General features: G+C 41.2%; 1 protein-coding gene across 13 annotated transcripts in view; it reads left to right on the forward strand.

Annotated features, from left to right (window-relative positions):
- The window catches only part of TCF4 (transcription factor 4), a 340,129-nt gene that overhangs the window by 1,429 nt on the left and 325,319 nt on the right, over window positions 1–13,381 (forward strand). For 3 of the 13 annotated variants that reach the window (XR_014012865.1, XM_081212845.1, XM_081212855.1), the window contains exons 1-3: window positions 4,530–4,943; window positions 5,997–6,088; window positions 7,876–7,948. Coding sequence is in view for 12 of the 13 variants with exons in the window: in XM_081212845.1 (XP_081068971.1) it covers window positions 4,883–4,943; window positions 5,997–6,088; window positions 7,876–7,948 (226 nt within the window). In the remaining variant the exon portion in view is untranslated. Of the gene's footprint in view, window positions 1–2,607; window positions 3,353–4,196; window positions 4,313–4,526; window positions 4,944–5,996; window positions 6,089–7,119; window positions 7,258–7,404; window positions 7,539–7,875; window positions 7,949–13,381 lie in introns of those variants that run through there. The other 10 variants (XM_081212856.1, XM_081212858.1, XM_081212853.1 and 7 more) reach the window with 10 other exon arrangements.

Below are 13,381 nucleotides of genomic sequence, written 5' to 3' on the forward strand. Positions count from 1 at the left end.
ATTCAGGAAAGCCATTGCCGGTCAGTATAGACATTACTGGTACCAGTGGCCTACGTCAGTATAAAGCGTCTTCCCACATTCCCATGACACAAACTGAATGAATATCGACAGAATAACCTAGAGAAGTTGTTCCATTCATTAATTCGCTTCAGAATGAGAAAGGGAAATTTCCTCAGATTAGTACCATTGGCTTGACCATTGCTGAGGAGAAAGGCTCAAAAATATTGATAACTGGTGCACAGACTATACAGGGACTTGGATTTTCAGTTTGGTTGGAAAATGAATCTCAGAGAGAGCCAAGGAAGGGGAAAAAAACAACAGGAAGGGATTCTTTAAATCAGAAAAATCTCTCTCTCTTATGCCCACTAGGTGTACTGAGGGAGAGTTTCTCCCTAAAGTTCCCAAAATAGCAGCAGCAATTCAGAATAGGGCTAGTCTTGTTGAGATAAGACAGAAACCCACTATGCTGCTACCTGCTCTGCAGTTCCAAAATGGATCCAGACAGGAGTGCTTTTTGCAAAGGGAGAGGAAGTTGGACAAGAAGCCACTTCTTCTCAAGAAGACCTGGCAATTGCCAGTAGGAGAGAGGAGCCGGGAGAGACTATAAAATGGCCTGGCCACTGCCACCTCCTCTTTCTCAGTTGTTGGGGTAAACAAGTGCCTGGTTATCTGATTCTGTAGCACTTTTGAGAAACAATTGAACAAGGTTTGTTACCACAAACTATTCCAGCTGGATGAAAAGCTCTCTGCCTTACGTGTGAGATATAAGGAGTTCCTGGTTTCGGTTTCCTCGGAATGAGGGACAATGGAGGTAGTGATGCCTTTATGCTATATGATTTATTTACACATATATACAGCCTGAACATATGATGAAGGGGCTCACAACATTAACAGCTCAAAAGAATTTTGCTTCTCCCATAGCCACAGACTTCGATTCCAGCAGAAATCAGACATGGTTCTGTCTCCCAGCTGCCCAACCCACAGGCTTCTAGCATCTAGCTCCACACAACTCAATTCCCAACTCTGGCCTTTATCTTTGGGGGGGGGGCACATAATAAGTGGCACATAGCCACATCCTTTGTGACCTTAATGGCCCATACATAGAGGGCAGTTACCCAATGTGGCTATTCCAGTAATGGAATCTGCTGGATCGAGGAATTAGAAGGAGGCTTAGGCATACAGCCTACCCCACCGCAAACTCATAGCAGTATTTATTTTTGTGTTTTTCTATTGTAAACTGCCCTTTGATCCCTGGATGACAGGTGTATATATTTTTTAAAATAATAATAATAATATTCCTAGGATCAAGGAGCAGTAATTCCTCTAAACACAGATACAACTGGATACCATTTTGAATCAAGATGGAGGAATGAACCTTACAAAATTGCACTGATATTTTTGGTTTCTTAGAATTCCCGAGCAATACCAGATATGAGACTGCTAGTGAAATATAAAAAGAAAGAACAACAAATGCCCTTTAAAATAAACTGCATATCCTGCAGTTTAGGATGCTTCTACAAAATTTTTATTGTGGACTGTGCTGCTCACGCCTGCAAGCACATGCATGAACAGTTCTGAACCCACAATGAATTGCCACGTGGAAGTGCCTTTAATCTTGAAAATATCCAAGAGTAGGGCTTTGAGTATGTAGCTCACGCCCCACCCCCAACAACAGTGAAACCTTTGTCTTCAGGTGTATTTATTAAGAGTTTCATAGAATTACAGAATTGTAAAGCTGGAAGGGACCACAAGGGTCATCTAGTCCAATATTGCAGGAATATTTTGCCCAACATGAGAATCTCATGCTCTACCAGCTGAGCTATACCAGTTTCAGCCTTGAGGCAATTTACATTTAAAAATAGCAACCCCCCTTTAGTGTTTTATTAATGTTGATGATGATAAATAAGTTACAAAAACTGTGTTGGGGATTGTTTTAGAAGGCCTTTCCCTCCTACATGAGCGATAAACACTTTTAAGAGTGCCTGCTTTTTTGCATGTGCATACCTGACCTGAAGCCTCCCTCACAAAATTATTGCAATTAGCAAAACCAGGGTGGGCTTTTTTTGTTTTGTTTTTTTGCATTGTGTTGGGAGTTTAATTAAATGGCGCGAAGAGAACAATGAAAACTTTTCCAGAGAAGCCCCTCAAACCTCTGTGGTCCAAACCCCTAATCTGTGGGAAAACCAAAGGATAACTGAAGAAGTGTGCATGAACAGGAAAGCTCATACCAATAACAAACTTAGTTGGTCTCTAAGGTGCTACTGGAAGGATTTTTTTTATTTGGGGAAGGGAAAGTTTGTTTTTTGTTATTTTGGAAAGGGAAAGTTTTTTTGTTTTTTATTATTCATATTTGCTCGCGAAGCTTATAGTGATCCCCTGCAAACTCTGTGCGCACGTTTCGCGGGGAAACGTAAAGTTCAGTTTCCCCTTCACTTCTGTACCACACAACCCTCCTCTCCTCCTCCTCTCCCAGAGTTTTGCTTTTCCTCCATCTTGGTTGACTTTCTAGCCCGGCTGTTTACCTCTCTATGCTCCGCGCGCGCCCTCCTTCCCTCCCTCCCTCCTCCTCCTCCTGTCGTCATTCTCTGCAATAGGCGACGCGGCCGAAGCAGGCAACGTGCAGCGAGCAGCGGTGGCGGCGGCGGCAGCAGCAGCAGCAAGCTTTTTTCCCACCCCTCTTTATAAGCACCACTGCATTGCCCGGATGTGAATGGATTACAATGTATCTTTCAGGGAAACGTATTGCTATCAATTTCTCCGCGGGGAAGTCCGTGATGATGATGATGATGGCGATAATGAGGAGGAGGAGAGCTCTGTAAAGTTGGGACAAGTTTGAGACTTTTTATTGCTGGGTTTTTTTAAAACAGAACAAAAACAAAACAAAAAACAAAACAACAACAGAGACTTGAGGGGGTCGAAATCGTACTGCCACCGAGATTTTTTTCTTTTATTTTCCAAAATAGTTCATTAGTAGCCATGAGTTTATAAAGAAAAGTCACAGGGCGGGAGGGTAGTTTGCTGGATCTTCCTTTTTATTGTTTTTGTTGCGATATATATATTTTTTTGCTGGCTGGCTGGCTTCGTTTTGCTTATACTTTGGGTGGGAAGACTTATGCCTTACGGTGGATAAATCAAAAACAAAGCAAAACCCCTCGCGCCCGGTGTAAAAGTTGCTTTAAGAATTGTGGAATACTCTCTGGATCTCAAGACTGAGTGCGAGTTTAAAGTACTTCTGCTTTTTTGAGGGTCAAACACACGTGAGATAATAAAGCACCTTTGCAGAAGAGCTCTCTTTTCTTCCCCTAAAATATCTTTCCTTGGAATATTGTGAACATATTTGTGGCCATTTAAGGTAAAGTTACAATTTCCTCTTGGAATCGTTCTTTTTTTCTTTCTTTTCTTTCTCTCATTAAAAAAAAATATGTTGATCCCACTGTGTTTTTAACTTGATGCAACTTCGGCAGTGTGAATCGAAGCGCACCGTGCATGTGATAATAGCATCCACACGCTTAGCAATAAGCGCATAGACAGAGGGGGTATGGGCTGGAAAAATATATATACCGTGCCAGTAATAAGTAATGAAATTGTTTTCTATCACGCGTGCCGGGGGGGGGGTGGCGGCGAGGAGGCACGAAAATCAATCGGGCTTTCTTTGCGGGAGGGGGGAGTCTGGGAAAGGGGAATAACCTGAGGCCTGTAGTAGCAGCATTTTGAAATTAAAGTACTGTATATACAACATGCTTGCGAGAAGGGAGGGAGGGAGAGAAAGAAAGGGGGAGGAGGCTGGCATAGTCTCCAAAAAACTTGCCTGTGCAGAAAGCCAGTCGAACGCTCGATTTTGGGAGAAAAAGTTTGCAGCATTGCTCTCTCTTGGTGTAGTCTGCATCGTAAAACGTGCAATGGAAGCAGCATAGAGCAAATTAAAGATAGACGCACCAATATCATGACACAAAAGCACTTTTATTTTACTGTATGTCTTGCGAGTGGCCTAAACAATGGTGGGGGGTTGGGAAACGGAGAAAACAATATTAGTGTTCCTTCCTGGCGTATACACTTCGTCTCACGTGCGTTTTCTTTATTATTATTATTTTTTTGCAACGGTGTATAAAGTAGTCCGCTTGCTTAGGTCTCCTTGCGCGCTCGCTCGCGCGCGCGAACTGCGGAATGATTGTTTTATATAATAAATCCTTTAAAAAGAGAGAGAGAGAGAGACAAGTGTTTGGGGACTTAGGGGACGTGAAGGGAGGCGAGATATATACAATCCATGTGTAGCTTCCCAGCGTCAGTGATCAGGGGCATGGAAGAAAACGAGGTGCCCATTTATCTTTATTGCATATATAAACATATATTTCATTGGAAGAGGGGGGTGGGTGTCTGTGTGTGTGTTGCATGTGTGTGTGAATCCTTAGGCAGGCAAAGGCAATATCGGGGGACGGTGGCGTCTGGTGGTGCTCCTGGGCTTCCCCTCTCTCTCCCCCCCCTTTTGCTGAACTTCCAGTCCGGCTTTATTCGGGGTTTGCTTGTGTGCGTGTGTTTCGCGGGGTGTAGCGGCTCGTGCTTTGCCCCCCTCCTATCGCCCCCTTCTCTTCTCCCTCTCGCTTCCCCTGATTAAGGCAGAAGAAGAGTTTGGGTTTAGGAATCGGGGCTCCTTCTTCCCTCCTCCGCCGCGTCTTCTTCTCGTCTCTCTTTCCTCCTGGTTTTTTTTCTTCCTTTTTCCTCCCCGCTCCAGCTCGGGGGAGAGCTTTTAGCGTGGCGCGCCGGCGGGGTCTCTCCTTTTTCTCCCCCCTTCTCTCTTTCTATCTCTCTCTGTATCTATCTCCCTCTCTCTCTTTCTCTCCTGCGTGTTGTTGTGTGCGGTTGGTGGATGCAGTGATTTCGAGCAATGAAACCCAGAGCTCGGGGCTGTGGTCGGAAAGGGAGCCCCTTCTCTCCTCTCTCGGCCGGTAGGTAACCGGAGGTGTCCTCTTTACTCCCCCCCCCTCGCTTTTTAAAATGTCTTTAGTTTGGAGTTTAGTTGTGGCTGCCGCTAATGGAAGAGGAGCTGCTGCTTCTGGTGGCTTCCTTTAAACACGGGGAATTCATCCCCCCCTTCTTTCTTTCTCCATGGGGTGCGCCCGGGGAAGGGTCTGCAGTGGCCTGTTTCAGCCCCCCCCCCCGCTTTCCAATTGTTTGCCCTAGACTAGAGAAACGGACTTTGTTGCAAACGGGGCCTGAAGATGCCCTTTAGTCCCAGCTGGTTACTTGCAAGTCTCCCCAGTCACCTTTCATACATTAGTTACCTAATCGCCAAGGGTTAACTCGCTTTCTTTTTGTCTGTCTTCCTCCCCCCCTCTAAAAAAAACCCCAAACAAGTCTTCGAGGAGATTAATTATAGTAGGAACGTAGGCTGGTCTCCCAAAGGCTGGTGTGTCTCTCCCCCCCCCCCAACCTCTCCAACTCCACTCCCAAACCTCCCATCCCTATTCTGTTGACCTCCCCCCTCCCCACGTCTCCTTTGCACCGACCGAGCCTGTGTTGCTCCACTCTATAAATACTTTGTTTGCCGCCTGCCTTTATGTAAAATAATCGGGGTGGTGGGGATATGTGCACGGGAGGAGAAGGGAGCGGTGCAAAATAAAACAAAAAAGAAAGTTGGGAACGGATGGCTGTAGTTTCTGCTCTGGGTTTCTCATTCATTCCTCGTTGAACCTCCTGTTGCATAAACGATGCGCTGAACGGCGCGCCGGCTCCTCTTCTCTCTCTCTCTGTCTCTCCCTCTGTTCTGGATTTTGGGGTTAGACTGATAAACTGGGGTTTCGAGCGATCCGGTGAAACTAGTGTCGCCTTTCCTGTCTTCTTGTCGTTGCTGCCCCTCCATCTTACCCCCAACTCCCTTCCCCAACCTTTCCCCCCTCCCCACCCCAACTCTCATTTAAAAAAAAGAAAGAAATCCGATTGTTGTTTCCTGTAAGGCTCGGGACTGGGTTTTCTGATTGCGGTTATTTCCATGTTTCTAGGTTTGTGTGATTTTGCTAAAATGCACCACCAACAGCGAATGGCTGCCTTAGGGACGGACAAAGAACTCAGTGATTTACTGGATTTCAGTGCGGTAAGAAACAACAGTGGAAATTAACAACAGCTCTAAAAATAAAATAAAAAAAATTAATTAAAAAACCCAACAACACCCTCCCAAAAGTATGTTAAACTAAAGCAAAGCAAAGCAAAATAAATAAATAAATGCCCCCAAACCTGTGAGCTTCAGTACATTGGGTAATTTTTAACCAGCAACTAGACCCATGGTAAATATGAATGCTTTATTACTATTATCAATTAGAATTTTGTTACATTATCTGAAAGGAGATTGAATATTGTCTGCAATGTACTGGGATGTGTTCTTATCATTTGACACCCCCCCCCCCAAAAAAACCCCAACAACCCTTACACATAAAATTGTGGGTATTTTTTTTTCTCCAGAATTCTCTCAGAATAATAGTTACTTGCCATTGTGCATTGCGTTCTTAAAAGTATGGCTTGCACACCAACTAACTGATGGCTAATCAGTTGCTTAAAGTGCGCTCTCAGTTCTTCCCTTGTTTCATTTATTTTGGCACATGGAAAAGGGAAAAGAAATCCAGCACTAGCTCAGCTTCAAGTTTTCACTGAAATCTCAGATTGCTGTGTCAATGAATGAGTTGCAACTTTTCTGTAGAAAACTCCCCCCCCCAAGTGATGGCTAGTGGTGTGTGTGCGTGTGTGGTTATTCTTTTTAATTTTAAAAATTATTTATTTTATCTTTAGGCTTTTTCCCCGTTTATAAATATCTTGGCCAGATATTAACCAGGTTCTGGGTAGTTGCCTAAGTGCCATACTCCCCCCCCCCCCACATTTCCATCTACTCCTGCTTTTCTCCCCCCCCCCATCCCTGCTTTTCTCCCTCCTCCTAATCTTCCCCCCTTCTTCCAATATGTCAGAAGTCTTTATTTATTTATTCACAGATTTGTGGAGGGTGGGGAGACAGAGACCAAGACAAATCAATTTGATGTAGGATGCATTTGTGTCTTTAAATAATTTCAGTGCTGGGGGGGGGGGATAAAATCCACCTTGTAAGTGGGGGCTATCTCAGTCTGCTGTTGTCTCTCCAAGACTTTCCTTTTGAGAAATGGCTTTGGGAAGTTTGGCCAGGAACCGTAGCCTGAGGCAGCTCTGTAGCTCCCACTTCCCTAGCTGTGCTTTTTTCCATTTGTTCCTTTGCTTTTTGTAGTCTCTGACTCAGGGAAGGTGCGTATTATCCGCTAGACACGTCGAAGAAGATGGAAACCAATTAGGGTTGAAATAAATGCTGGAGAGTGAGAGAAAGGGGGGGGGGGCGGAGAGAGAGAGAGAAAGAGAGAGAGAGAGAGAGAGAGAGAGAGGAGACTTGCTTCAAATTGCTCTCATGTTCAGAGCCGAGATGAAAATTTAGGGCAGGTGGAACTTTGCATTATTATTATTTGGGTTCACATATGACAGACAGATCCTAAAACGGGATGGAAATGGATATAGCTACGTTTATGACCAAGGTTTCAGTCACAAACTTTTTTCCCTCACTTTTGTCAATCTAAATGTTTCCAAAAGGGTTTCCCCCCCTTCTCCTTGTTGCCTGATATTGTGGCTGGGGTACTGAGGTCCCTCCCCCAACAAATCTTGTATTGTTTTGGGAGACATAAAACTAACATAAGGGGAAAAGGGGGGAGACTGCAAATACTGCTATACCATTACGAGAGCAGAGATGGGAGATGTTTAAATAAACTGTTGTTAGGTTTCGTATAAAGTTGAATGAAATGTGAGCTATCAGCGAATGTAGAGGGGGGGGAAAGCCCTGTTTACCAACAATAATGCCTCTTTGTTTTCTTTTAGATGTTTTCACCTCCCGTGAGCAGTGGGAAAAATGGACCAACTTCTTTGGCAAGTGGACATTTTACTGGCTCAAGTATGTACAGCTTCTGTTTGGAATGCAGTTAAAGTGTCTCCTTTAGGTATCTTCCACCCCCCCCACCCCCAATCAGTGTGTGTTAGTGAAATAACTCTTATCTTGGTAGAAATGGCTTCCATTAAGAAACTGAAACATTTATTTCATACTGCTTCATGTTTAATATAGTACCTTTCTCAGAAATAATATTTGGAGTGAATAGTTATTTTATAGGATTTAGTTTTAAGCATAACCAAGTTTGGGGTATTTTAAAAAATCCAAAGTACTTTTATCCTTTTGTTGCGTGGGGAATGATAACCAACTCACTCAAGGTTTCTTATGCATTACAAGAAGAATAAGTCCTCTTTTAAGTTCTTTTCAGCAGTATATATCTTTTTTTAAAGAAAAAAGTCCTAATTCTCTTCCAGAAATTAGCATTTGCTGATGGATTGTTTTGGGATACGCATCAAGATTACAGTCTTATGCATTATTCCTTGACACACACAAAAACTTTGTTAAAAAATATTTTACTAATGTGACTTTCTTAATGCATATTACACCTTTTGGATAAAGAGTCTGTTTGCGTTTTTGCAAATGTGTTCATCTATTGAACACAGGAATGTTTTGCTTTCAGCAAAAATACAACATTTATCTTTGACCAAAATAAAGAGTCTGCTTATTGATGAAGTAAGCCACTGGATATAATAACTGAATGTTAAGCACAAAGGATGTTTATATATTGGAAATAATTCATTTTGTGTCAGGCTGGAGGGGGGGGGATGCACATTTGAATACCTTCCACGCCCATAATTTAATTTCATAGTGTTCCCTACATTATTACACGTAGTTCCTCGGATGTTCCTTAGATATACCTACAATTAAACAGCTGCAGTGTTTTTGAAATTTTGGCAATTGTACATAACAGTACTCTGTAAAAAGCATATCTGAAACAGATGTTGAATTTTCGCAAGCCTTTACAAGCTCGCTACCTATGATTATGTAGGGGTGTTATCCCATATCTATCAAAGTTAATGGCAGAATTCCCAATAGTTTTAATGGAGTCAAAGTGTATGAGGAATAAGATAATGTCTGTAATTTTCATTTCCTATTTAACTACTTAAAAGAGTATTCCTCCCCATACATTATATGGTTTTATATAGCTTTTTTAAGGATGACATACAGATAACTAAATTGAAGTTAGCTTGTGCTTTTGATAAGTTGTACCATTATTTTTCATAAGTTTGTATTTTTGATAAGTTCTATCATTAAACATACTTTGATTATATTCAGAATTTTAAAAATGAAGACACGTGCGATATGAAAGGTGATGATTTCAGTGTAGCGTTATTGCAGGTTTCATTGATGGGCCTCGGTACACCTTGATTTCTAAATGTATTGTCTTGGATGAAAGCCTCATCCATTCCTATGGAACTTGTAATACCTTGTAATAAATCATTTTGTAATATTTTGCTTATATTGGTGAAAGCAGAGTATTCTATTTTTTTCATTGTAGAAGCAGTGCAAAGTATTTGTGATAGATAAATCGATTTGCCAGTTACATTCAATCAATGCTGCAGCTAACTATTGTTCTAGCAAATATTAGCTGTATGCTACTTTTAAGGGATTTCCCACAGTTTAATAGTCTCTTGTAAGGCTAGTTGATCAACAGTTTTAAAAGAGTGAAGAAACAAGCTGAAAATATATTGGGGGGGGGGCAGAACATTTTTTCCTAGTACGCCCAGTGCAAACATCTTGTCATTGGTATGTAAGCCTGACATGCAAATAATTTAAAAAGAAACATACACACAAAACCCTGAGGCAAGACAGTAAAATTAAGCTGTAGTATCTTAAAACAAAGCCTCTTTTTAGAAACCATCCTAAGGCCATCATCCTAAGCACACCTTCTTGCAAGTAAGTTCACTGCTTTTCTAGTGAATGCCGCATATGAATGGAAGGTCACTTTCACCACCCATGTGTAAGAATAAGATAGGAAGAAACCCTAGTGTTCTATCCTACTTAATTAAATAAAGTATGGTGGAGATAATTATGTGGTGAAGGTGCAGAAATTTGTTTGGCTAAATAGCATACTCTTTGTTATATAAGACTGCATCTTTTTTCTTAACTGGCAAATGGTTTTAAAAGAGATCATTCAGTGATTAGAGAAGATAGTAGAATCCAGTATCATATAAAACTGACCCTTATCCTAGGAAAACTGACCTCAAGGTGCACTTACATGTACCTTGTTTCCTAGTGTGGATTCTGGCAAATAAGCTGTTTTAGAATTCTTGCACTTTATAGTTTCACTCTTAAGGTAAGTCTAAATTTGAGGATAGGTAATTGTATTATAAAACACTTTCAGACTGCATCAAAATATATTTTAACAAACAGATTTGCAGTTTCAGAATATGTCTAGATTACTGTCTAGATTACTTTCCTGGCTTTGCCTCAGATTGATAGCTGTACTTTTAGTGAAATAATTACGTCCATTAAGTTGAGTCTCGGATGCGGTTTCCTGTCTTTACTGGTGTGTATACTCTATAAATGTTTGACTAGAGAACTTACCTGCTTTAAAATTGATGTTCATTTAATGGAAACGTTATTAGTGACTTGTGTATTGTTTTGGGATTTTCGTTGTAAAACAGCGGATCCTGAATTTTTTGATTTTTTTTTTTTACTGTGTGTGAGAATGTGAATGTGTGTGTTTTAATCTGCTTGGTCAACACATGATGGTCTGGTGTGATTTGTAATGTGTGAATAAAAGGAAAGTGGGCCTGTTATTCCCTTTAATCTTTAATTTTACAAATGTGGCCTCTTACTACCACAAGAAATTGTGAAGCTGCAAGGGAGAAAGGAATGTAACCTGAGCCATAGACCTGACATTCCCAGAGTGCGTTTTTCACATGAAAGGCTTTTTGTCAACGCTGTAAAGGACCAGCAGTTTTTGTTTGATGTTTGCAGGTGTTCAGCAGAGAGCACTAAAACAATCCAGCCATGATGGTTCAGAGGCCTTATGACCTCAACAGGGAGAACTGGAAAAGATGTGAATAATGTTTAAGGAAACTTCCCCAGGCTCAGCCTCAGTAATATGGAGCTTATGGGTTTGATTTGTCTTCACCAGTGACTTCAGGACAATTGGAGTCAGCTTCTACAACAGTTAGTTAAAGTCTGCCTGCATGAGGATGCTTAGTTTTCATTCCCATCAATTGTTGTTCCCAGTAATTTTGTGTGTATGTGTATAAAATAAATTCTCGTGGCCTAGCTACATATTCAGCATTTGAGATTTCCAACTGAGCAGTTTCTTCTTATTCTTACTCTTCTTCGTCCCCTTTTGACATTCTTTTGCAACCCTCCACAAGTAGTTGCTTTGACATAATGCTTTCAAGAATGTGTTAAAGTTGTCTCAGTTGATTATTGTGTGGATGAGTTGCATGAGGGCAGTAATGAGACTGGCCATTCCCATAAAGCCAAGGTTTTCAAAGTGTGGGCTAGGTGTTATAATAATAATAATAATAATAATAATAATAATTTATTATTTATACCCTGCCCATCTGGCTGAGTTTCCTCAGCCACTCTGGGCGGCTCCCAATCGAGTTAAAAACAATACAGCATTAAATATTAAAAACTTCTCTAAACTGGGCTGCCTTCAGATGTCTCTTAAAAATAGAATAGTTGCTTATTTCCTTGACATCTGATGGGAGGGTGTTCCACAGGGCGGGTGCCACTACCGAGAAGGCCCTCTGCCTGGTTCCCTGTAACCTCACTTCTCGCAATGAGGGAACCGCCAGAAGGCCCTCGGTGCTGGATCTCAGTGTCCGGGCTGAACGATGGGGGTGGAGGCCTCGGGAGTTGCCAGGAAAGGGGTGAGCTCTTCTGCCACTCTTTCCTTAATGTCAAGCTACTTCCTGACATCCAACTATTCCAGTCAGAATAGCGCAGGTGGTGGCATATCCCACTTCTTGTATTCTTAGTGATGATCACTGTGTGCCCCACTTGACTATTAGCTCAACATCAAGCTGCTCTTTATCCTTTGTAGTGCTTTCCCCAAGATATACAGTAGAAATGGGCTTCGCCTGCACAAACCTCTGGTTTTATCTTGCTTCAGATATACATGGAGGCCTTGAATCTGAGATCTTCTGCTTTAAAGTGAAAAATCTTGGGTCAAGTTCTCAGAAACAGCAGGGGTGTTAATCCAGTGTGTGGATTGTACCACTGCAGACTGAAGTGATAGTCTCACATGTTACAAAAGCAAGGAACACACACCCACACCCACACCCACACACCTGAACATGAGATTTCTAGGCTAGATATCTTCGTCAGATACCACTTTTTATATGCAGAGATCTATTGTGGTTGCTGTTGTTACTACTAAGGACCATTTAGTCCAGTTAGGACTTGATGGATTTAACATATCACAGAGTGGATATAATTTACTTTTAAACCCTTTCAGTTCAAAGCATTTGAAGTGTTGTTTTCAGACTGCCTCGGTTTGGATGGCTAGATCTATGTGCGATGAGTTAAATTAATTTCTTTTATATTTCTCTGAAAAAGCACATTACATTGGTGGTGTGGCCTTCTCAAATAAAATACTGTTATTTTGGTATTATGACAGCAGGAGTTCTTAAATGAAATTGAATGTTTGTCTTTAGATTGACTGGCTGTAATACTTATTTTATTTATTTTGATTTTTATGCCACTCAGTCTTGGATGCTCTGAGCAGGTTGCTATTAATGTAATAAAGTTAGACAGAAGTTTAAAATTCCTCACCTTTCTCCCACCTTTTCTTGTCTACCCTTATTCTTGCTTCTAACCTTTAGAGAGACTTCTCCCTAGTCCCAATATAAATACAATATAAGCATATGTTTCTCATTAACTTTAGATGGAGTAATAATAATAATAATAATAATAATAATAATAATAATAATAATAATAAATGTGTTATCTACACTTCAACATCAGGTCCTATGATGGGTCACAACAATTCAAAATTAAATGGTTAAATTAAGAACACTTAAAATTAGTTACATTCAAATGAATAAAGAAGGTCCTGGAAAACTCACATTTCAGGTGTCAAAGGTTGGGGCCAGGAGGTGTGTCTTCGGCATTTGCTCGTAGACTGTGGGGTGAACCTCTGTGGGGAGAGAATTCCACTGCTTTTTTACGGTAACATTAGACCTAAATCTTTGGCTTTTCAGTTGGTCCATTTGAAGACAATAGAAACAAGCAAAACGACAGTTTTAGAATGAACAATAGAAGAATACAGGGATCAAGAAGGTTTACTGCCCAACAAACTGAAAGTTGCATTTTGATGTAGAGATGCATGTGATAGCTTTAAGGGCATCCTGACAAGAACAGGAAAGTGACTAATAGTTAATTCTATACATGTATACTCAGAAGTAAGCCCTTTTGAGTTCCATGGGGCTTACTCCCAGGTAACTGTATATAACTGCAACCTTA

Source organism: Podarcis bocagei (assembly GCF_964188305.1).
Source record: "Podarcis bocagei genome assembly, chromosome: 11".
NCBI classification, from domain to species: Eukaryota; Metazoa; Chordata; class Lepidosauria; order Squamata; family Lacertidae; genus Podarcis; species Podarcis bocagei.